The 25,765-nt window shown below is 38.8% G+C and overlaps 1 protein-coding gene across 7 annotated transcripts in view; it reads left to right on the top strand.

Annotated features, from left to right (window-relative positions):
* plekhm3 (pleckstrin homology domain containing, family M, member 3) overlaps window positions 1-20,132 on the top strand; it is a 35,464-nt gene extending 15,332 nt beyond the window's left edge. For all 7 annotated transcript variants that reach the window (XM_034128680.1, XM_034128676.1, XM_034128679.1 and 4 more), the window contains exons 4-8: window positions 3,245-3,390; window positions 4,285-4,478; window positions 7,199-7,262; window positions 13,754-13,911; window positions 15,967-20,132. In XM_034128680.1, the coding sequence (XP_033984571.1) occupies window positions 3,245-3,390; window positions 4,285-4,478; window positions 7,199-7,262; window positions 13,754-13,911; window positions 15,967-16,129 (725 nt within the window). In that variant the 3' untranslated portion in view covers window positions 16,130-20,132. The remainder of the gene's footprint in view (window positions 1-3,244; window positions 3,391-4,284; window positions 4,479-7,198; window positions 7,263-13,753; window positions 13,912-15,966) is intronic.
* Window positions 20,133-25,765: the final 5,633 nt, after the last annotated feature.

Below are 25,765 nucleotides of genomic sequence, written 5' to 3'. Positions count from 1 at the left end.
TTAAGAAATGTTTGGCATAATGTCTTATTACTTATTGATCGACTTTAAAAAGTGACCAATATATTTGAAAAAAGCTCAGCCGATTCATTGGTCATTGCATCAGTGAGCAAAAACTAAACCCAAATTGTGAAAGACAGAATTGTCGTTGTGGTTTTGTACCACTGGTTGTGCAATTTGAACAATTGAATGAAAGCTGTTTCCTCTTTTTCAAACTTTTAATAAATCACCAACTGGTTCCAACTCTACATCAGTCTCTGCAGCAGACTGATGCTTCAGTCAACTTCAGTCTTTTTCTTTAAAGTAGAAATCCCTCTCTCATTGTTGATTAGACCATTGTCTGCCTCTTTCAGACATCAGATCCTCTTCTGTGAGAGAAAAGTAGTTGACCTAACTTCTCTTTATTGTCTTGTTTGATCTCGCTCTTCATCTCTTCTCTTTCATACATGTCCTTCTTCTCATCTCTCGATAGCTTTGCTCCTTCCGCCTTTTCCCCCCCTTTGTCAGTCTGTGTTGTTTCTTGTGTTGAAGCACTACTGACAAACACGCTGACACACGCCTCTCTTCCTCTGGCGTTCCTCTTGTCTGTAGCTTTTCATGCCGCTGTTTTCTTAAAACCTAGATAAACATCTTCAGTTTCTTTTCTTCTGCGCTCCTCTGCACATGCTGTTTTCCTCAAGTTCTAGGAGATTGAGTTGGATAAGGGACACCTGTGTCAGTGTGGCGCTCAGCTGTTGTGTGTGTGTGTGTGTGTGTGTGTGTGTGATCATAGACCTGGTCCGGGTGTTTGGGTGAAGGATGAACTTTAAAGTGTGGAGAAGACAAAGCAGAGAGTGGAGCAGCTATCGGGTTAAGTAGAGCTTAGGATCTGTTGGTGTTGTAGGTCTAAAATACCCTTTCCTATTGAAGTCTGCTGTGTTGTGACTACCGGAAAAACTTAGACTCCACAATCTGAGAAATCCCTTCAAGTACATTTGGCAGGTAGATTCCTGCAAACATGGATATATTTCTCTTGAAATAAAACCACGTTGTACATTTTACTCATACATAATCTGTTTCATATTTAATACTCCATATTTCATATATTTTGAATATATATATATATTTGTATATATATATATATAATATCTGCATGTATATTTTCTATTTCGACATGTATATTTTATATTTTATATTTTATATTTTATTTTATTTTATTTTATTTTATTTCTATTCTTGTATATTTTGTAGTTTTGTTTTATTGTAAAATGCCTTTTTATGCTGCTGTAACAAAAACAATTTCCCAATTTGGGATCAATAAAGTACGATCTATCTATCTATCTATCATATGAATTGTGGAAATGCACTCAACAAGCAGATGAAAGATAATCAGTAAATATCACTGAGTTTAGGACTGAAATACAGGGGATTATATCCTTTACCAACATTTCCTGACCCTCTGCACAATCACCCAGAAACAAAGCTATAACTACGCAAACTAATATTTAAAACACACCCCAAAAACTACAAGTTGTTGGTATTTCCTGGAACTCCTGCTTATAACACGTCTTGGTCAAATTGCTCATCATCTGTATTCATACATAACATCATTTAACTACTTCTCAAGAACACAACATGTCGTTTCTGGGATATGAACTTGAGATTGAATATAGATTTATACCACAAACATATAGGAGACAGTAGGGCTGTGCGATTATGGCAAAAATCATAATCACGATTATTTTGGTCAATAATTGATATCACGATTATTAAATACGATTATTCATTGACTTTGAAAACATCCATTTATTGAACTTTAAAACAAATACAAATAATCATTTGAACAGTATCTTTTTAACTGTTGATTACCCTGAACGTATAATTCAACTGAAAAACCAATACAAAAATAAATTAAATAAATGATACATTTATATTTACATTTAAATAAATAATATCAAAAATAATAAATACCAATAAACAAGATCAACAAATATTTTGGAGCGCACTTCAACAACTAAACATATATAAATATGAAAAATACAAATAAATGAGACTAAAATAAATTAGATCAAATATGTTGCAGTGCACCGTCACAACCAAGCAAAGCAAAATAATCGTTTTTTTCGATTATGTTGTTTTCGTAAATTGTGGCAGGCCAAAATCGTAATTGCGATTAAAATACGATTAATTGCACAGCCCTAGGAGACAGACATATATATATAGTTTTAGTCGTTGGTTTATAGATTTGTTTATAAACAAACAAATGCAACAGGGGCTGTTTTCACACGTTTAAATAACCATATATGTATAAATGTGGTGCAAATGTGGCTCTTTTTATGCGAATGAGCTAATACTGTTCAAGATCAGCGCATGTATCAACACGCTGTTGCAGTGAATTATTATTATATTCAGAGAGAAAAACCAATAAAAATTGTTATTACAGACGAACAAAGAAATTATTCTTCCTTGGCTTACAATGTCCTCTCTCCTTTCTCTCCCAATTGCCTTCAGGAGGTTTGGGAGGACGTGGCTAAGGCTGACTTACGCAATGACCTCAGCCACATTTTATACTTTGCCACATGGATAATTGCAATCAGACTTTAAAAAAAGGGCTCAGCCGCAAACTTTATGGCCATGTCTTTTGTGAAACAAACCTTTTGAGGTTGTGCCATGTGTGAAAGCCAGGGCAGAAACCTCTGATGCCCAGGATCAGAACAAACACCTCATTTGAAGTATTTCTCTACGACTCTGTTATCACTGCAGTAAAATCATGTTTCCAGTTTATGTGGGTCATGATACAACATACTACCTTATTGGGGTCAGAGTTCCTTTTTAAACTTGGACTATCTTGTTTATTATCTACAGGTTTACTGATTTGGATTAGTGTGCTATTTATTGAGGGGCAATAAACTGACACATATTAACGGCGAGTTATCTGCTCCACAACCTTTGCTATCTCCCGATCTCTGCTCCAGAAGATCGTTAGCATCGAAAGATGACTTGTGCAACACCTTAGGACAATAAATGGACACATTTCTCAATTCATAATTTGATGACCTGCAGGGTGTCCAAGATAAGGCTTATTTGTTCTACTTTAAGATAGACGTTTTTGTGTTCATTTGATCCCCAGTTTTGACACTTTCTTTAAAGTTAACCTTGTTTCCTCATGATTACAGAGGTATTCAGAGACCCTTAACTATCATATATGTATTTAATAATAAGATCTAATGAAACCCACGTATAAACGTACCCAATGACTTCTCCTCAGGGTGTCAGCGTCCAGTCGGTCACTCCAGAGGAAAAGCAAAGATTTGCTACTACAGCGGCTGGTACTACTGCCAGAGCTGCCATCAGGACAACTCCTTCCTCATCCCAGCCCGCCTGCTGCACAACTGGGACACCAGCAAACACAAGGTGGGGAAACACACACACACACACACACACACACACACACACACACACACACACACACACACACACACACACACACACACACACACACACACACCACACACACACACACACACACAGCTTCATTCGGTGTGACTGGTACATCAGCAGTATGTATTTGGATCTTGTAATGTCTTTCAGTACAAGGGTGCATCAGATATTGCATCATTAAGGAGACACTCTGTTCCAGTTATTGAGAGGGCTTCCTGGAAACTAAAGCATCAATTTCACATGGTCTTTTTTTCTTCAGATTAAAAAGATTAACTAGAGGTTAAGTAGTTCTCTTCTAATTTACCTAAAGACATTTTACTTTAGTCCTGCATCAAAAAACACAGCGTTAACAAGTTTAATATCCTCAATTTTCTCAAACTGCAATTCTTGTATCTTTCTTGTATATTTATATATATAATTTCTGAGTCGTAACTAAATCAACATGCCGCACAGTGCACTATATAGTTTTAGCGCAGGGCTGGTTTCAATGTCTCTTTTGAATGTCTGCTAAAATGATGATGTATTGTTCCTGGTTCTAATGCAGATTGCTTCAGACATTTTGGGAGATTATTCACTCACTTTCACTTTACTTGATGCATAAATCAATACCCTCCTCATTTCTACCGCTCTAATATGAAGCTACACTCAGGAGTTTGTCCGTTTACTTTAGCAAAAAGACTACAAGCAGGGAAAAAGCTTTGTTCTGCCAAAGGTACAAAAAAAAAATCATCAGACAAGAACCTGTCGTCACAGAGACTTTTGTACGGATTCTTAGCCCCACATTGTCCTTAACAATCATGGAACATGCACTTCTCGAGTGTTATCCCTGACATATCTGATGATGTATCCTCTGTGTTGCTCCTGCAGGTGTCCAAACAGGCCAAGGAGTTCCTGGAGTTTGTGTACGAGGAGCCCCTGCTGGACGTGCAGCAGCTCAACCCGTGTCTGTACGAGCACTGCGAGCCGCTCAGCACCGTGCTGCGGCTCCGGCAGCAGCTCCAGTCACTAAGAGCCTACCTGTTCAGCTGCCGGGCAACCATCGCCGAGGACCTCAGACGAAGGTAGGCCGGCAGTGAAGTCTGTTGTAGTGGTGAGGGAGGGGTTACAAAATAACAAACTCTTTCGTAATTTTGAGCACTGTTTCCTAACCTAATTCTATATATGAAGCAATGTCTGTTTGCAAACCATCATCATGTTTAAATGGCTAAAGTTATGAGCAGTTCAAATATTCTCACCTCCAAAAATTCAAAGGGCTGAGACACTAGTACAACTGAACACAATTTGATGTGTAAATAAAACAAACTAGAAGGACATACGGATAGCGAAGACCTCTTCCCAGGCTGTTGCCATTAATGAAAAATAAAAACATGTATCAAACCCAGTATTCAAGTCCATTCACCCGGTTCATGCTAATCGGGCTAGTATTTATTCCCTAATTCTACTAATAAAAGGACAAACCAAACAAAAACATATGAATGAGTGAAATCACAATCTTATTTAGGCCAAATAACTACGGTTATAAATAGATATACACGTCATGGAACTCGTACTGACAGTAAACAAGGAGCTATCAATCCCTTTTTATAAAGTTGGGGCATATCAGCTACTACTGTATGATTAACATGCCTGTGTCATCAGCTTGTTAAACATGACTGATTGATTGAGACTGCTAACATCTCCCTGTATGATCCGTGTTTACGTGTGTGTGTCTGAGTGCCTGCATGTATATTGACATAACATTTATCTGCATGCATTCCTGTGTGTATATATGCTGCATATACATGAAAGATGTGTGCCTGTGTGTGTGTATAAGTTCATGTGTGATGGTCAGGGGGACGACTGTTTATCTGAGTGTGGTCCCACACTGAAAGCTTCCCCTCAGAGGAGATGGATGATCCTTGCCCTGCTCTAGGTCACTAATACACTCATCTAAGATGTTCTACTGGAGAGAAATCCACCTCAGCAGACAGGCTGGAATCTGATTAATACTCAGGATAGTTTAATGTTGACTATTTCTGGTATTTGTGTTTTTTTTCTACTGTTAATTCCATTTAGTAAATATGCTTATATGTCCCTCATTAATCAAGCAGTTAAACATGATGGGCAAAAGACAATATGTTATAGGCAACAGATGCAGAAATTATACACACACAGATTTTCAATAAAAAGCGTCCCAAAATAACATCTGATTAAAAGAGCTCATTACTCTTGGTCTTCATATAGATTTTTTAAAGTCCCACTACTGTTTTTAAAAAATGTTTTTCTCTGGCTTGCCAAGTACTTTCAAACCGAAACTCTTGGTATTTTCTTGGCCGAAGAGATTTCCCACATGAGTCGTACTGCTGTTGCAACACAGAGACGAGCAGCATCATGTCGTTCAGTGTTTACTTTTGTCCCATTAGCAAGTGCCGGCTAGTGCCCCGCCACTTCCAAACACTGCAGGATTGATGAGGGCCGTGGCGCTAAAACCTTTCCCTGCTCATCAGTCTCCTTCAGGGGGAATCTGAAGAGAGATGTCTGCTGCGTACATGCAGAAAGTGCTAAAGGACGTCAGTTAGAGAGCACTGCTTCTTAGGTCCCGTGCAGCAGTTAAAAACGTTGTGTCATCGCTCAGTGACACTGTGTCAACACCAAGATAAGATTTGGTCTTGGTTTGCAATAGATTGTAATGTGCACACACACACACACACACACACACACACACACACACACACACACACACACACAGACACACAGGACTTCCTACATCTGCTGTTCACACACAGTTACTCAGTCAGACCCTCCTTCGGTATACGATCATAATCACTGAGTGATAACAGAATACTATCAAAGGTGTGTCTGCTGCAGTAGAAATACTCAGAGGTTAGTGAAATAAAAAAAAAAGAAATACTATCGGGACTATTAGAACAAATATTTTCATTTGTTGGCATGTTTTTGTCTGTGTGTGTATCTTCTGTTTGTAATCTAATCCCTAAAATATGTTAGTTCACAAGTACTTTTATCAATTTACTTTAAAGGTGTGTTCACCAACTACACGATCAACAAGGAGCCAGTGTGTGTTTGACTATTGTACCGTGTGTGTGTATGTGTGGTCTTATGAATGCTGATGTGGTAACCATTGGTAACGAACCAAACAGAGTAGTTTATCAGTGGTGCCTATCACCATGAGGTGTCTGGATCTCACACATACATATAAATACACACACACACACACACAAACACACAGTTCTCTCACATATGAATACATGCACATAGTTGTGTTTTGGTGACACTCACCACAGCTTAGACAGGATTTAACATGGTGCCATCCATCTTAGTGGTCTGAGAGGAGGTCTCGCCACACACACACACACACACACACACACACACACACACACACACACACACACACACACACACACACACACACACACATTGGGGTCCAATAATACATGTCATGTTGGAAGATGGAGTGTGACTGAATTAATATTATAACTTTGTTTAGCAGCATGGACGGTAATGGTGGCTAAACATTAAATCAGTCTAATGCTGATATTTAACGACAGTTATTTATATATTTGCAAGATTGAGCCTCTTATTTAAAAACTGGCCTGCAACCAAAATAAGCTTCAAGTTGATATTGTGTTTATTCAGAGTCAGATTATTGAAGCACCTAGCCTAGACAGCTGAAGACCTACATTTACATTTTCTTTCTTGATAATCTCAATACTGACAGGTAAAACACATGACCTGCTTCCCTCAGAAAGATGCATTCAAACGTTTCATGTCTCTCTTTTTTCAGGATCTTTCCCAGGGAATACCTGCTACAGCACATCCACCTGTACTCCATGGCTGACCTGCAGCAGGTACACACACACACACACACACACACACACGCACACGCACACACACACGTGTACATTAATATGTCTATTTTGACCTTAAACTATTAGAAAACAATGTTATATTTTCTTATTAAAACTTAAATTATGAAGCCTTATTTAAAAAAAGTAACATTATATTTGTGATTTGTTTGAAAGATTCCTGTCATAAGAAAACAATCTGGAAAAATCTGAAAATATTAAGAGGAAAACTAACAATGCTGAAGTCTTTTTATTTGATTTGTTGGCCATCAGAACAAAATAAAATCTCTGGTCTTATCTTTAAAGTAAGCACAACCTCTCCTTTGTTTCATAGCAGTGATAAGAGAGGATAATACCCTCTAATAGCTGTATTTAGAACAGGGTTAGCTCTTCCAAGTATCCTGCTCCAAAAAAAACAATGGTGTTGTTGGAAAGAGTTCATATCTCTGTTATGAAAACCTTTAACTCTTCAGTTATCACTTATCTAATCTGCATGTCTTCTTATCAAATGGTCATATCTCCACCACTGGACCTGTCCACCAGTCACACCACCCAACTCTGTTTTGGAGAGTTTCAATGTTTTAAATGTAATATAAAAGTAGATAAATACATGCATTTTTGGAGAGATCATTAAAACAGAGAAACACATCCTGGACTTTGAGCGGTTCAGTATCCAGTCGTCAAACTGAGTTGGGGGGTCAGAGGAAAGCGACCACAAATGACTGAAAAGTTCTTTTGTTTGTCATTATGTTCATTATGTTGTACCCTGCCCCATTTTTTTTTTCTTTCACCCCTCCCTCTCTGACTCAAAGCTTGGCCACAGACTCTCACGGTGAAAGGGATTGGACCCCCCCCCCCCCTCACCCTCCTCACCCTCCTCCTCCACTCCCACACTCTGTGTCTCTCTGCTTCGCTAATTGGTTACATTCAGAATCAACAGGCAGAAAAACAAAGCGTGACATCCCTCCATTCTTCCCAACATCCCCTTGGCCTCACACACGCTGTGTGTGTGTGTGTGTGTGTGTGTGTGTGTGTGTGTGTGTGTGTGTGTGTGTGTGTGTGTGTGTGTGTGTGTGTGTGTGTGTGTGTGTGTGTGTGTGTGTGTGTGTGGTGTGTGTGTGTGTGTGTGTGTGTGTGTGGTGTGTGTGTGTGTGTGTGTGTGTGTGTGTGTGTGTGTGTGTGTGTGTGTGTGTGTGTGTGTGTGTGTGTGTGTGATGTGTGTGTGTGTGTGTGTGTGTGTGTGTGTGTGTGTGTGTGTGTGTGTGTGTGTGTGTGTGTGTGTGTGTGTGTGTGTGTGTGTGTGTGTGTGTGTGTGTGTGTGTGTGTGTGTGTGTGTGTGTGTGTGTGTGTGTGTGTGTGTGTGTGTAAACTGTGATTTAGTCATAAACACCAAACTGGTGATTTTGTACTAATTCTAACAATAGGTTATGCACAGCTCCCTCTTCTCTGCCCCCACCCCATCTAACCTCCCCCCTCTCTTGGAGATTCTCAAGCACTCTGCCTCTTAATTGGTTTTCCATATTAACAAGCTTGTTTCTTTTGATTCACCTCCTGAATAAAATGGCGCTCTTAATCAACGTGGCTTTTTTTGTTCCCGCTCAGAGGTCAGTGAAGGCTAAACTCCCCTGGCTAAACCCTGGACCACACTAAGTCTATTCACCTCCCAACAAATAGCCTCCACCCATATCCACCCCATTAAAACATATGTGTTTGTCTAAGGACACTCTGCCCTTTTCCTCTGCTGGTGTTAAGGATTGTTTCTAGGGTTTTGTCTGAGGACTAAAGTAGTAGGGAAGTATGTGTGTGTGTGTGTGAGTGTGTGTGTGAGTGTGTGTGTCCAGCAGGCTTCCCACAGTGATACTCTGGCATTCCCTCTATGCCAGGCATGCCTCTCCACTCACACTTGTCCAGACACACAGAGGCCTCTTAATAAATGTTTAAAGTTCTCAGTAAGATTTGCACCTAAACACAGGCTGGAAAACAGCAAATATTTTGATGTATCATTACATTACAATTAAATTACATTGAGCTACTCTCACGCTCTTTTATTATCATACACAATATTATTTTTTAAGATTATCTTCTGAAAGGGCATCAGGCATCACCAGTAGAAATGCGTCCATCTCATCTGTACAGTAACTTAAAAATGTAAGGAACCCTCTGATATGACTGACTGCAGCATGTATACACTGACAACCAACATACATCATGTGTGTGTGTGTGTGTGTGAGAGAGAGAGAGAGAGAGGAGAGGAGAGGGTGTTATCCAAACAGAGCTGGTCTTTCCAGCCATGTAATCCCAGCTGGCTTTCTAGTTCCTCAATGGAGCTGTGGTAGTCCGTCTGTATGCGTGTGTGTTACTGTGTGTGTGTGTGTGTGTGACACAGAGAGAGAGAGGAGGGCAGGCGAGCGGCTGTTAAACAGCAGTTTTAGGGGATTAGGAGGTTTTGGAGCACAAAGACTCTGCATGGAGCAGAAAAAGAGGTTGAACTGGAGGGGGCGGAGTTTAAGAGGATGGATGGAGGGAGAGGAGGTGAAGTGTGTATGCGTGGAGGGGGGGGGGGGGTGTTTGGAGGGAAAAAGGAGTATTTTTCCTGTAGACTGCTCCTGATTAATATATTGAATATTGCAAAAACCACATTGTTCTTTAAAAAAAAGAATGATGACAGTGCTGTTTTGCACATCATTTTACGTTTAAATCCTTGTTAAAATATAATGTGTTTGTCCTCCATAGTGTTTTTAGAAGTTCACACTGTCACTAACACTGTCTGTGTGCTGATGTTCGGTCTCATTGCTCTGGTTAGCAGCTCAGACTGACAATGCAAATTACTGCAAGTCTGGATTGTTCCCAAATGAGACATTTCAGACAGCTCTTCTCAGTTCCAGGAACAATTGAACCACAGGAGCTAAACTCAGGAACTAAACGTGTAACTTTGTGCATTCTTGTTTGTGTTTCCGCCGCATATGGAGGACCGCAAAGATTACGCAAATTTAAACTGATGACGTAATTCATTCAGAGTGGACATAAGGCAGATGTTCTGAACTCTTTTCATGGTGGGATTCCCACACAGAAAATCAGTTTCTGAGTGAAAACCTGACCTGAACCAAAGAGGTCTTTTTACTTTATCAAATAGTTCAATATTTTTTAGATCTTTTAAGAAGAGAAAAGGCTATCCAGGATTTATTTTTAAGTTAGACCGAACTAGCCGACCCTGAACTCCATTAAAGGATCTGCCAGCGGGCGGCTGCTGATTGGCCCAGACTCTCAGGACAGCCATCAATATTTGGATTCATTGTTGTCCATGTTGGGTGTGAGCAAGTATAAAAAACAAATGGGTTGCTGTTGTCACCCTCTCTGAGTGATTGTCCCGGTGTGGCCCTCCTGGCTAGAATTGCTGTGGGTTTTTAATGTAGGAAATAAAACGGTCAATGGATATTTATAGCAAGCAATAGAAGCAGATATACCAAATAATTTGAGGAAAATAATGGTAAAAGGATTTGTGAATTAAGTAGAATAAAGCCGTCTTTTCTGACTAATTCAGGGTTTATAATGTGAGATCAATCAATCAAGAAGTTGGTTAATTTATATTTCCATATCCCTATTTTCACCTGTCCATTTACTTCTGTCCCCCTCCCTCCATCCATCCATCCATCTTTCTGCGCTGCCCTCCTTCTTCCCACCGTCCCTCCAGAGCAGAGCTGTGCTGCCAGTGTTTGATTCTGCCCAGTCCAATTATAGAGGCCTTAATTACTGAGGCTGTCAGCATCCATCAGGAGAGCCATTTGTCATGTGGACCGGGCTGGACTGGGCCGAGCAGGGCTAAGCAGCGTTCAGTGTGGGGACACATATATCTGTCCGTCTGCATGAAGCCTTTATCATCTGTCCCGACCGAGCCTGTTCTCAAATATAGAAGGACAAAAGATTGGGGACACTTACAGGTACACAACATTATCTACATTATCTGTATTCAGACGGCCTAACGGAAATTGTATGAGACATTTTGTACATACTTAGATATCTGAGAGACCATTTCAATAAATGTTTGGATCTCAACACACACTAGCAGCCTTGTTTATCAAAGTGTGAATGGAAAATAAAAAACTGTAGGAACTAAGCCTACTCACAAATTGTTTTCAAACAAACTACACCTGTGAGTAAAGGTAGTCATTACATTTAAACACCTGCTTGTGCATGAAGAGGCTCATCTTGAGCATACAACCATGTACATTTTCAATTGATCTCTCAACTAATCAATTCATTGTTCAGTCCATAAAATGACCGAAAGTATTAATACCATATCCCAAGATGATGTCTTCAAATTGCTTTTTTGTCTGACCAACAATGTGAAGCACAAAGAAAACAGCAAATACTACACCCTGAAATGCATTATGGAGACATTTCTTTCATTTATAGCTGAAATAAAGTAACGTACATTACTCACATTACTCATGGCGTGGCTTGGGCAGGTGTGTGGGCGGGAACTCGACATCATGGCTCCACTCTCTAAATGTCAAAATCTTAAAGATGGCAACTACAGCATCCATAATACTTTAGAGCAATATGGGGACTTTTTTTCTTGCATTGCATGTTTTCTCATGTCCGGCATTTGCTAACAACATAAAATACGTTTCCATAATATATAACTTTACTCTCCAATCTTTTCAATTGGGCCAGTAGTTTTTTCTATTATCCTGCTGACAAACAAAGGCAGTAGGCCTAATCTCTTTGACTCTGGAAGTCGAGCCAAACAAGTCGTGTCAGAGACTGCCTGGAATAAATCGTGTTTTTAGAGAATTGTTCTAAAAACATCAGACTTATGTCGGTCTGTCTCTGATAACTTGATATCATAGATTGTACTAAAGTTAAAGCAACAGTCTTCAGTGTAGGCCGTTAATCTCCCAGCATGATGTTCTGTAAACAGGATCAGTATGCCTCCATGTTTCCTCTGTGTGTGGTTTCTTCCTCCTCTCCATCTCCTCTCCTCCTCTCCTCCTCTTGTCCTCTCGTGTAACAAACAGCATGAAGGAGGTTATAATTGGGAGGTCCAGAGCTCTGCCAGGTGGAACCACTTGTATCTGAATACAGGCTCTCGCTCTCTCTCAAGATCTCTCTGGTATATTGTATCTCTACCAGCTCTATAAACATGATACAACAAGGCTTTGCGACCATATTGAGTTTTCATTTCTCTAAGATTCTGCACAGCTTTTCTTTCACCAACTGTTTTTTCTCCGAGTCATCCACTGTCTATTCATTACAATACAACTCCAGCCCCCCCACCGGCAAAACCCCCGCCTCAGTTCTTAAAGGAACTTGCCAAGCGTTGCCATTAAAAGGCGTCTACCTCCTCCACTGTCTTCCTCTTGCCTTCCTTCAGTTTCCTCTCCTCCTGTCTCAACGCACAGCGATTCACATAGAGGTTTATTTTCTTTAAATCTTATAATAACATTCTTGGCTGATGTCAAAACCTACCAGGAAATCCATATGTAATTTCTCTGCATGTATCCTATTGTTTCAGAATATGATGTATTGCAAGGTTGCTTCTCACATACAGTTAATAAGCCTTGGTGTTTTGGTGCCGAACGGTCAAAAAAGAAAACAAGTACCTGTATATAAGTTTACTTATTATATGTATTCTAAAAATAACTGAGCTGTGCAGTGTATACAATGAAGAGGGGGAATGTTCACAGTATAAGCAAAAAAGAAATATGTGCATTAATAAAAACTTAATTTTAACTTAAAGTGGACCTATCATGCTATATTTTAATAATATAGTATAGGACCATATCTATATAAGGCATATTTATACTTTTATTTTTTCAAAATACCAAACATCATGCATTTTAGCCATGCCTCATTTTGCTCAATTTGACATTTTTTAGCTCTGTTTTTGCAAGGGCTGATTCAGTGAGAACAGCACCATCTACAGGCCTGGCATATGTACTACAGCGTCTCCAGCGCTTTCGAACGGCAATGGCCGTGGCTGTCTCCTCCTGATTGGTGGAGTTGGCCCAATAGCCGTAGCGCCACTGTCCTGACGTCAGGACAGTGTTCAAATCTGGATCAGTTTTTATCAGATCCGTTGCAGCCCCTTTTTTAGAGATTTGGGTATGGAGGAAAATAGAGAGGGTTGTGTTTTCTGACACTTGGTGAGTTCCCTGGAACACCGGGGACACGTATTCATGTATAAAAGACGTACAAAAGTGCATTTTGCATGATAGGTCCCCTTTAATATAACAAGGTATTTTTATTCAAAAATAACATTAGATTAAAACATATCCGTTGAAAGTGGTCACTTTTGATCACACGTCCTTCCTAAAAGCCTTCCAACTATCTAGATCTCTTGGTTGTCTCCTCTACAGTACACTCATTGGTCCCATGTACTTTTAGCAGAGAGCTGACTTGTTTAATTGTTTGTTGTCATTGACCGTGTCCTTCCTTCTGTTCTTCCTCTCCATCCCTCTCCCCTCTTTCTTCCCCTCTCCTCCCCCCTCCAGGTGATTGATGGGAAGCTGGCTCCCTTTCTGTCCAAGGTGATCAAGTTCGCCAGCTCCCACGTCTTCAGCTGCAGCTTGTGTCGAGAGAAAGGCTTCATCTGTGAGCTCTGCCACAACGAACAGGTCATCTACCCGTTCCAGGAGAACGCCACCAGGAGGTACAGAGAAACATAGATAACAATATCAACAGTCACTTCATTGAGTATAGAATATAGATAGAATAGATTGTATTTGATCGAGTGGGGTGACGGACAAGAAGAGAGAAGTTCCCAGTACATTTGATTTAGCAGAGAAATGTTGAATAAACCCATTAATTGGAGACGATCAGCAACATTTTTGGATCTGTGTCCTTCCATTGCACACATTCAAATGGTTCTGGAGAAATCCTGTTCTTCAGAAGGCAAAGAGTTGAATCAAGATCCTTGCATTTCTCTATGAGAGTATACCTTAAAGCAAAACCTTCCTATGAAAATAAAAATATTTCTCTGGAGGCCGATATGCTTTATTTATATGTATTATAGCCATGGGGAGACTCACAGTGCAGCAGAGAGGACATGAAGTCTGTAATGTATAGACATTTTTTTTATTTCTGCCACGTGCCCTCAGGTGGAGAATATGTTTCTGCATGCTCTGTCCCTGTTGAGTTGTGTTCTTCTGTATTGCTGAGGATATATTTAAGTGTGAGACCCAGAGAGGGAAGACATGTTGGTCAAAGGGCTGATGGGTCAGTTTCTCCAATATATGATTGCCCTGCAGATACAGCAAGCAAAGAGGAATCGACAGCCAGTGCATACGGTTATTCTTTTCACGATACTACATCATGATTTGTTTTACGGTGTTATACTTTGACGTTTTAATGACATACATTAAAATAATTTCTGACACTATGCACTTCGATATTTATTTATGAAACTTGGTCTGACATATGCAATATTTTTGCTTTTCTTTTAATGAAAATACTCTGGCTTCCTACGTTTTATCACATTTTCTTTTTAGAAACAGTTTTATGGCATACTATACTATTCCTTTTAAATTACATTTTTGTTTTTGACATAATTTATTGATATTTATATTTGTTTTAACTACTTGCATAAATTCAGTAGTCCTGTGAACGTGAGAAAGTAGTTTCCCTGCGTCTCTGCTGCTTGTCAGTGACACTGGTCTGCATGATGAGTGTGTGTGTGTCTGAGTGTGTGTCTGTGTGTGTGTGCGTGGACACTTATTCCCGCCACAGACAGTTAACACAGTCCAGAGCTTTGTCTTGTCACTGAAACTGAGAGACAGACAGCAGACAGATAAGAGAGGATCAGGACTGATTCCTAGGAGAAACACTGACAGTGTGTACCATCACACACACACACACACACACACACTCGCACACCTTCCCTGTTGAGTTGTGTTTTACGACCTGTGTAGGAAGTGTGAAGTGTTAACTGATAACGGCTGTATGTACCGTCCTTACTGGAACTGAGCCGAGGCCTCAGACGCTAGATACAGGAAGTGAACAGCGGACAGGAGCACATTAATAATGGAGCATATGCAGTTGGCTGATGCATGCTGGTCATTGAACAAGACTTTGCATCTAAACAATTATAAGTACAATTTTCCATTTTTCACATTATTGTCGTCTTAAATGAAAAAAGGTCATACATTGCGTCATAGTTTTCAAGTCAATTTTCATTTTCATTTCATTTTGAAGAATTAATATATTAGTAGTTTCAGTTAACAAAATGAAATCTTTATAAAAATATGTTTTTTAAATCCATCTTTTGACATTCTTACTAAAAGTATAAAGAGTTAATGAAATGAACACGTGTAAAATAAAGTTGTGACTGAAAATCATATACATTGCAACAACATTTATGTTTATTTCTATTTAGTTTTAGTCTGGTTTTCGCCGTGGACAGATATTTATCTTCCAAGTTCTCTTTGACCAATTGAACTCTGCAAGGGTTGAGTGTTTAGTACTTAACAGATAGATGTGTGTACCATATTTAAAATGCATGGATATGGTAGAAATAAGTGATTCTAAAAAATGGCCTTGAACAATACATTTAAAATCCTATATAAGAAGCCCATCTGGAGTTAGTTTGTATACATCATCATATCAGAAAATGTACTTGGGATTTTTTAAAACAATTAATTTAAGAGTTCTTACAGTATTTTAATACAAAAAGCTCTATGACTCACCTGTGTGTTGTCCTCTGTCTCAGGTGTGAGGGCTGCGGCGCTGTGTTCCACACCGAGTGTCGGCAGAAGGCCCAGCCGTGTCCTCGCTGTGTCCACAGAGAGCGCCACCACAAGAGGCCGTCCTCATTCTGGGCCCCCGACGACGACAGCCCCGGCTGCTTCCACCTGCCGTACCAAGACACCTGAGACTCACGGTACTGAAGCAGAGACAGTCAGGGGGCTGAGGGACACAGCGCTGGACCAAGTGCCTGCTCCTCTGATCCGTGTGTTTCTCCAGGACAGATTCTGTGACGGAGCTCAGAGTCTGATGCACCGTCAGGTTGGATTTTGATAACCGGAGCTCAACCTCTTTGTCCTGCTGCAAAGAGCAGGGAGGAAACCATCTGAAGAACTGCTGCACCACGCCTCACACGAGATGACCCACGTCAAGGTCATCGTCCACCATCTTCATCCCTTTCATTCGTTTCAACACAGGTGGTAATCTGGAGACGTTAGTTCGATGAGTTATTCTAACAGACGTCTTCCAGCACAATTTAGGTGGTGAAAAGATAAGTCAATGGGGAGAAACGTAAATAACAAAATTAGCAATTGATTCATTCTTTTTGAAAAAGCCAAAGCACATTTTCTCGTTTGAGCCCCCTAATGTGAAGATTTCTTTTGGTTTCTGACCAAATAAGCTAATCACGATCAGGTGTTTTGTTTACAGACTAATTATTTTATGGAGAAATAAAGTGATTCATTTCTGATGAAAATAATAATAATTTTCACTAATAATCATGTTAAAGGAACACTCCATCGAAAAACCTATTTCAGTATTAAACTCTGACACATTGTAGCATTAAAGTGGCTGTAAAGAGTTTCTAGTTCCCTTCTTCCAAAAAAACAACTGGTTTTGTTGTTGAGATCTTTCCTCCTGTTCATGCTGTCCATTGAAATAGTTATTTCTTCTTAAATTATTTGAATGTAAGTGATGGGGGGACAACATCTAGTGTTTTAGGCCAAATGTATTAAAAAATGAATTGGTGGCTTTAACAGACAGTCAGTTCTTTAACAGACACTCAGTTCATTAACAGACAGTCATTCAAGTTTGTATTTTCCAAAATTACAATATTTAAGTTTGAAAAGCCTTTTTCTGTAACGGCCACAGTTTATAAGGAACATTTTGTAGAAGGAAAAAGCTATAACTTTAGAAGATATACACTTGATTTGATGAACTCAAACGACTGAAGAGTCATGTTGTATTCAAATCAAGTTTAAAGTAAACTTTTATGCAGACTGTGGACATCACTTGCATTATATATGCATATATTGGAATGGCCACTATGAACAGGAGGCCTGATTACAGGAGCATTTTCAATGAGCATACGGGTATTGTTTCAATACAGAGTTGAAGAAATGAGCCTTTCCTTTAATCAGTTTTCAGAACATCAAGAGAAGCTTCTCCACCCTGCAGCATAATCCACTGTTTCACTTTACATGTAAGCAATCCAATATTGTGTTTCCTGCATTAGTGAGAGCTCAGGAGACTCGAAGTTGATGAGTGAGAAGATGACAAATGTTTTTTTGTGTGGGATTATGACCAACTAAATTCTAGGCCAAACTATTTGATAATGGGAATTTGTTTATCATTTTCTAAAGTGTTGGAAACCAACAGATTAATTGATAATAAATAAGTAGTCAAATGTATATTTAGTGGTCATTAATCCAGACAAACAGGCTGGATAATCAAGTTTATTTTTAAGTTGTATTTGGACAACATATTAGTACATACAGATCATGGTGGATTATGCTGCTGGGACAGGTTCATATGTGACGTTTTGATTACTTTATTTCAAACTGTGACAAGTTGTCAACATTTCAATGAATTGTTACCGACTGAATCCAAACTTATAAGAGTCATTTTGAAGTGTTTTTTTGGGAAGGGGGCGGTCACATGGGATGTAACTGGAGCCATTAGATTGGGATATGTTAACCAATAATAATAAAAGTTATAAATGATCGCTGTGATTTAAATATAGAAATCCCTACGGCCTTTCATCAGATCATATTCTCACTAACCTTAAACTGAGTCATTCTTCTTGCAGATGTGGAATGAAAGATGTTTTATTGTTACATGTAAACAGACTTTACCTTAAAAAGGGTTGGACTGTCAGCACATTTCTTCAGTCTAACTGTAAAATACCAGGGGCAATAATCTACTGTAATTTATTCTTTCCCCCCCCCCCCGCTCTTCCTCTGTGATTCTACTTCCTGTTGTGCTTTATTCATGCAGAATCTATCAGACATGATAGCAGCTTCAGCTTTTAGTATCTCTATGCAACCTAGATGGCCTTTATTACCCACTGCTTTCATGTGTAAAGGTCGAAATGCACTTTGTGTTTGAACCTAGCAGCTGCATTTCCATCCTGTTTCTGAGCAGTGCTGAACTGTTGGGAAAAAGAAATACAGAAATATTATAAAAGAAAGCTAATTTAGGTTAAAATCAATTGTGTTTTTTGTTGGATCTAATACTATTGAAGAAGCCTATAAAGTAGTTTAAAAGAAAGATACATATGTTTTTCTTCTACAGACAGAATTCAGTTTTGCTCCAATCAGAAACTCTTAAAGTGCTGCCTCAAATTTGGATGGAAATGTTTCTGCTTCTTCTACCTGCATCTTCTCTTCTGAGAAATCGAAGGCCATGTTTTTGTCTGTGCTTGTTCTTTCCTCATCCCATGTTCCCAACTTGTTTAAGCCATAAAAACATTTGAAGTGAATTTATAAACGAAGGAGCTTTGCAGGTTTATTCCTGAATAATATGTATTTTTGTGATCAGACTGATTCATGTTAATGAAGCATGTAGGGTACTGTAGACTCGAACTAAATAACCCAGCGTAGTTTAAAATATGGCAGGAAAAGTGCACTGATGTGTAAGTTTATATATTTTTGGTACGTTTGTTTTGAGGGTAAAACAGGGGATACCACAAATGTCATGTTTAAGTTATTGTTTACTGCCTGCTGCATAAAGAGCTGGTGAAAGGATGGTGAAGTATTGTTGATATGCAGTATATGTTGACGGAGAATTATCTTTATTTTGTTCTGTATTCTGTGGCTGCTTTCTAAATCATGCTGTTCATGTGTGTACTGCAAAGCCCAGCAAGATTCAGGGATTGTTTTTGTGATTTGATTTGTGCACATAGATTAGAAGTCTGAGATCTGTTCGCAATGGAAACAGTACACATAAAAATGGCTGCTGCTTGGACCCTCCTGATCTAATCTTAATCATAATCAGAGAGAATTACACAAACTACTTGAAACTGGCCCGAGCTCAAAACTTTATGCAATACGTACTTCAGGCAGTTGTAGTCCTATTATAGTAGAGTAAAACGTGCCTTCAAACAAAGTTTAAAATATCTGTATAAATTCACTTTTAGCTCCAAAGTGAATGCTTTAGATAATCTGGATACATTTATAAAGGAAAGCTTTATAAAAATTAAAACTTGTGTTTTTGCGAAATTTTTGTGGAATTTGCTATTTAGAAATGATGCATGTGATAACACGTAGATCTCATTAGAATGTGTGAGGACATACTTTGTTCACAATGTAACCCTGTACCAAACTTTTGACGACAAATAGTTTTCGTGCTACAGAATATGGATGTTTTCCACTTCCTGCTGGGCTCTGTAGTCTGCCTCTCTGTAGCTGCATTAGATGTGTATACATCTGATCACTTTCAAACATAAACATGTTTTGCTTGTTATATGCAGTATGGTTTGTTTGTCCCTCCTACACATTTGCCAATTTCCATCTGGATTTGGAATCATAACTATGTTGTGAATGATGTTTACCTATTATGTTTTTTATCCTTTCAGTGACACAATGTTTTTCACAAATCAACGAGTACATTTGTCACACGTCTATAAATGTACATGTTTCAGGCACATTTCGATCATGGCAGTATGTTTTACTTGACGTATTTGGAGAAAAACTATTTGTACAGTATTTAAGCAGAATAACTGGACTGAAATGAATCTCTCTTTTGCACTTTTTAAGTTATTGTGTTTCTATTATGTTCATTGTTCCTTTTCATTGCAGCCAAACTTCTTATGCAAACACAGGGAGCTGATTGTTTCGTTTAATCCTCCTGTCCTGGTTTTGTTCAAATTTGTCTGCTAGCCACTGATGCCAATAAAAACAAACTTCTTAATAGTGAAAGTGTTTGAATCGTGGAGAAATGTTTATATTGTTTGGCTGAGACCATTTGGGTTTGACTTCCTTCGATTTCTGCGGCTTTCATACGGCTCTGTGCAGGTTTATTTTAGTAAAACGGATTTTAAGCATGTGGTGTCGGCTTGCATTGGCAAAATAACAGCACTAGCTACAAATAGTGTCTATGTACAGGAGTAAATGTCTTGGCAAAGTCAAAATACTGAGCGGTGAGTGAATGAAAGGTTTTGAATAATGCTTACATTTTCATTTGTTCACCATAAAACTGGGTTTTTATTCATTCAAGCTTATGTGGGTATAGTTGCATGCTCTCCTACAAAGTTGAAGCCATTTCATGACTTTTGGTAAACACATTAATGTAGCTCTCCTGAATAATCATCTCTTTGGTCCAATACTTCAGGCCAAACTACACTCTTGTCAGCTACTTAGTGTGATATATAGTTTGCTAATTTTAGCATGCTAACACGCTAAACTGAGTTGGTTAACATGGTAATCATTAAAGCTGCTACACATCAGCATGTTAGCATGGCATTAGCATTTAGCATTTAGCTCAACGCTCTGGTGTCCTTTTGTAGATCCACAGTTTTTTTCACCTTCTGAAATCTGTTTTAAAACGTGCTTATGTAATCAGTGTATCCAGCTAAAAGCAATATCATTTAACTTTTTTATTCATTCAAATAAATATATTCATTGACATCAACATCTTAGCATTGCATTAGCATTTAGCTCAACACCCTTGTCTCTAAGTACATTCTCCCACAATGATTTATGATTTGATTGACAACTAAACAGACCTTGTCGTGAGGCTGTTTATCAACTGTTCCAAAGGGTCAAAATGTAACTAACACACCAGCTCACATTTTTGCTGAGACGACAAACGGTAACGTGTCAGTTTGCGGATGGTTGTCAAGTAATGAGCTCAGCCTCAAACTGAGCTGCGAGAAAAAACAGCTTCATGTGAATAAAAGGTGCATGTAAACCTGCTGGGTGAATATGCATATTGTCTGAGAGAGCAGCGAGCTCACAGGCTGAATCCGGCCTCGTCTGTGATGTATGTCGAGCAGCAGGCAAATTGAAGCTGAGTGTCGACCACGCTTAATTGTCATCGCCAATTAGTGCATTGTGGGACGCCCACAATGGATCAACTGTAGCGAGTAGAACGAAGTCCTTTGTGCTTCTCCAATGGCCCGCGGGCCAGTCAAGACTCATTTAGGACTCGAACAACGACGGAGCAGAAATGCCAACGAAAATGAAAACAAAAGACAGTTTAAGGAGAAAAAGAGGACGGAGGAAAGAAAAAGAGTGGAGAAGGGGGGAGGTGGACAACGGTCACAGGAGAGTGAAGGACTGGGCCTCTGCTCTCCCAACACACACACACACACACACACACACACACACACACACACACACACACACACACACACACACACACACACAGTCCCCCCCTGATATTTAGCGAGCGGCTACACAAAAGCTGGCAGGGCCCCAGTGTTCCCAGTGACCCGGTTGTTCAGAGGCTCGTTTGGCCTTGTCCAAGCTTTCAGCAGGTTTGAGTCGAGCAGATTGTCTGTGTGCTTTTGTCAATGTTAAAGGGTAGATCCACTGTTTTTTTTCCCTTCTCAAATCCGTATTAAAAACGTGTTTCTCCAATCAATCCCGATGAGGCTTAGGACCATAGCTTCACTAGGCTTTAACAGAGTGCTAATAGGGAATCATCAAACAGAAACTAGGATACATTTTGTTTAAGTTTGCAGGCAGGGTCATACCCAGGACATTTTTTTAAATACTGAGGTCATGATTCCAAACTCCTCCAGGAGACCAACAACAACCTCAAAAAGTGACTAGCTGCTAATTAAACTTTTACCCAATTACAGAAATTGTCCAAAAAAGGACCAGTCTTAAAATAAATGTGTATTTTTATTACAAAAACATGTGAAATCAATTGATTAAACTATCAACAGAAAACTAATCATCACATTTTGTGACGCTGCTTCAGCTGCTGTTTTATGAAATTAAATGATTTTATAATAATCTCCTTGCAGCCTTAGTGAAAAGCCATTTCCTCCTGATTAGGTTTTATTGACTTATTTGACTGATTATATTATTATGGGCCTCCTGTGGTCATGAATCATGAAGGTCAAGTCTATCTTGATTTTTGAAACCTCAAATCAGTGACAAATAACTAACTAAATCGAAAAGCTAACTACACAAGCAGCAAGAAAATGCTCTTTGTATGTGGAGATTTTAACATTGATTTGCTGAACCCACAAGAACACAATGCAACTACAGAATGTATTCATTCTATGTATAGCAACAGTTTATATCCTACAATCACACGACCAACCAGAATAACATCACACAGTGCTACACTCATTGACAACATATTCACAAATGTTATGGATAGGAAAGTAATAAGTGGAATATTAATAAATGACACAAGTGATCACCTGCCAGTCTTTGCAACGATACAGAACTGTACTGTATTTCCAAATAAAATGAAAACTGCTAAAGTCATACCAATACATAGATCTGGAGATAAATATGTACTGTCAAACTATAGACCAATTTCATTGCTCTCACAGTTTTCTAAAATACTGGAAAAAATCTACAATACATTACACGTTACTTGTTAGATGCTTTTATCCAAAGCGACTTACATACTCAATACTGTGGACAATCCCCACAGGAGCAATTTGAGGTGAAGTGTCTTGCCCAGGGACACAACGACATGCTGACTGCAGTGGGGTTTGAACCTGTGACCCCACTACCTACGGACAACCCACTACGCCACACGCCTCCAGTCTCCAATACAAGACTAAATGACTTCATCACCAAACATAACATACTCTATGAACAACAATATGGTTTCAGAGCAAACAGAACCACATCATTTGCAGTTATATAATGTATGGAACACATTACTAAGGCAATAGAAAAGAAAGAATATGCAATAGGGATATTTCTGGACCTTAAAAAAGCATTTGACACGGTTGACCATGAATTATTAATTAAAAAACTACAGAGATATGGCATTAGAGGTGTTGCACTATCATGGCTATCCAGCTACCTACATAACATGGAACAGTACGTGGAACTACAAAGCCTTAAATCACAACTACTGCAGGTTACATGTGGGGTGCCTCAGGGCTCAGTCTTGGGGCCATTACTATTTATTCTGTATATTAACAATATATGTGAAGTATCAAAAACTTTTTTTTGCAGACGACACAAGTCTACTCTGCTGTGGGGACAATTTAGAACAGCTATTGGTCACAATGGAAAAGGAACTGAGCAGGATGAAGATCTGGTTTGACCAAAATAAATTAACATTGAACGCAAGCAAAACCAAACTCATAATATTTGGGAATCGATCGACCAATACAGAGAAGAAACTCACTATAAATGGTGTCCAATTAGAAAGAGTATCGGAAATAAAATTCCTTGGAGTAATCATAGACAATAAATTCAGTTGGAAACCACATATAAGCTATATCAAAGCCAAAATATCCAAATCAATAGCAATCCTGAATAAAGCCAAATACCTAATTAATCAAGCTTCCTTGTTTATGCTGTACTGCTCCTTCATACTTCCATACATGATGTATTGTGTGAAACAAATACACATCCTATCTTCATCCTGCAAAAAAGAGCCATACGAGTTATACATAAAACTACGTACAGAGAACCAACAAATACATTATTTATCAAACTAAAAACACTAAAACTACAAGACCTGGTTGACTATAAAACTATTCAAATTATGTTCAAAGCCGCAAATCAACAATTACCTCATAATATCCAGGGACTTTTCACACGGAGAGAAAGCATGCACATGTTGAGAGGAAACTGCATTTTCAAAAAAACACCCGTACGAACAAATGCCAAACTTCATTGCATCTCATCAAAAGGTGTTAGTCTGTGGAATAACTGTACTGATGCACTGAAATATTGTACAAATCTATCTAAACTGAAAGTATTATTTAGGAGCCAAATCATGAATGGTTATGAACAGGACCTGTAAAATCCCATTTGTTATTTCTTGTAATTGTAAAAGTAATTTCTTTCTGATTGTTTTTGTAAAAAACAAAAAACAAATTAACAAGACAAACATGTCGCTGATGACGATCACCTAATATTTTATTTATAAGGAAAATGTATGCTAGAGGGGGTAGGACCAGAAAAGGTTTTTTTAAGCTTCTTCTTGCCCCTGTTGAACATGACACAGACTATTTGAGAATTATTATTATTTATTTAAAAGGGTCTAAAAGGGTGTGTTTGTGTGTGTTGCTGTGTTGCTGTGTGTGTGTGTGTGTGTGTGTGTGTGTGTGTGTGTGTGTGTGTGTGTGTGTGTGTGTGTGTGTGTGTGTGTGTGTGTGTGTGTGTGTGTGTGTGTGTGCACAGACACCTGTATGAGCTGGGAGGTGAAATGAAACCACAGAGGAACAGATGTTGTTTCAAAAAGGCTTTGATACCTAACAACTCTGATATCTGAAGCTGACAGTAGTTTAGTTTCTCTGCTGATTACCCATTCAGTATTTGAAATGTTACTGTTAAAAAAATGCACATACGAACAAGCATTTGATTATAATTTATATAGAAACATAGAGAGAAAAGCATCAAAAGATCCATAGAAACGGTGACAAATGATAACTCTCTTTTTGATTAACCTGTACGTTTATAGGTTGTTCCAACCAATCTAGAGGATTTGCATTTATTGATGTAGTGACCATTGTTTTTTTTGCAGTTGCAACCTTTTACAGAAATTGAAAAGTGTAGCTGGGTTTTTTTAATTGAGCAAGATTTTCTTGCATTGCTTTTCAGTTCATCTTTTCATTTGAAAGGTGTTTCTATTAAGTTATAGAATTAAATAAATGTGTCATAACCTATACTCTCTTTTTAGACATTTAAATGTTTTCCTCTTCCCTTCCAGGCAGTTCCTAGTTTCCATTCATTTCACAAACGCATTAAAAACAACTTGGAGAGCCAGAGGTAAATACCGATTGATTGTAAAAAGATTGTTAAAAGCAGTCTGACACAGCGGTAACATAACTCTGAACAAACATCACGTCTGCTTTTGTTGTCACTGTGACGGATCACCCCACTCAAACAGGCTCCATGTCTCTGCATGTTGATTTTCATGCAGCAGTGGACATGAAAGTAGCTGCCACACAATCTAAAGTATGCTTTGGAAGAAAAAGATTCTGTAGTAAAGTTTGCATCATTTGTAAGTAAATAGCCTAAAGGTGTGTTCAGGCTGAGCCCAAAGAGGGGTTTAGAGGCAGAAAGAGTGTCAATGGAAAGTCACATGTGCACAGGGATTTGTCCGCCCTTGTGTCCTCTCTTTTCAAATATACAGATGTGGATTTAGCACAGAAAGTCTTGGTTCAGCCAATGACAAGACCATAAGATTTGAAATTATTCAACATTTGCAAAAACTTCAAAGACATTTCACATAAATAAAAGAAGTTGAAAATAATTACGTTATCTGTTCTTAACTCAACCCTAAAGGGCCGTTACATCAATATTTTCAAAGCCACCAGACTCCTTTGATAAAAACAGTAATTTTATCTTACAGATCAAGATGTTTGTTTGTGGTATGGTGTTACTTTGGTGAGT

Source organism: Trematomus bernacchii, unplaced genomic scaffold (assembly GCF_902827165.1).
Source record: "Trematomus bernacchii unplaced genomic scaffold, fTreBer1.1, whole genome shotgun sequence".
Lineage (NCBI taxonomy): Eukaryota > Metazoa > Chordata > Actinopteri > Perciformes > Nototheniidae > Trematomus > Trematomus bernacchii.
This window is presented reverse-complemented; position numbering and strand designations above follow the sequence as displayed.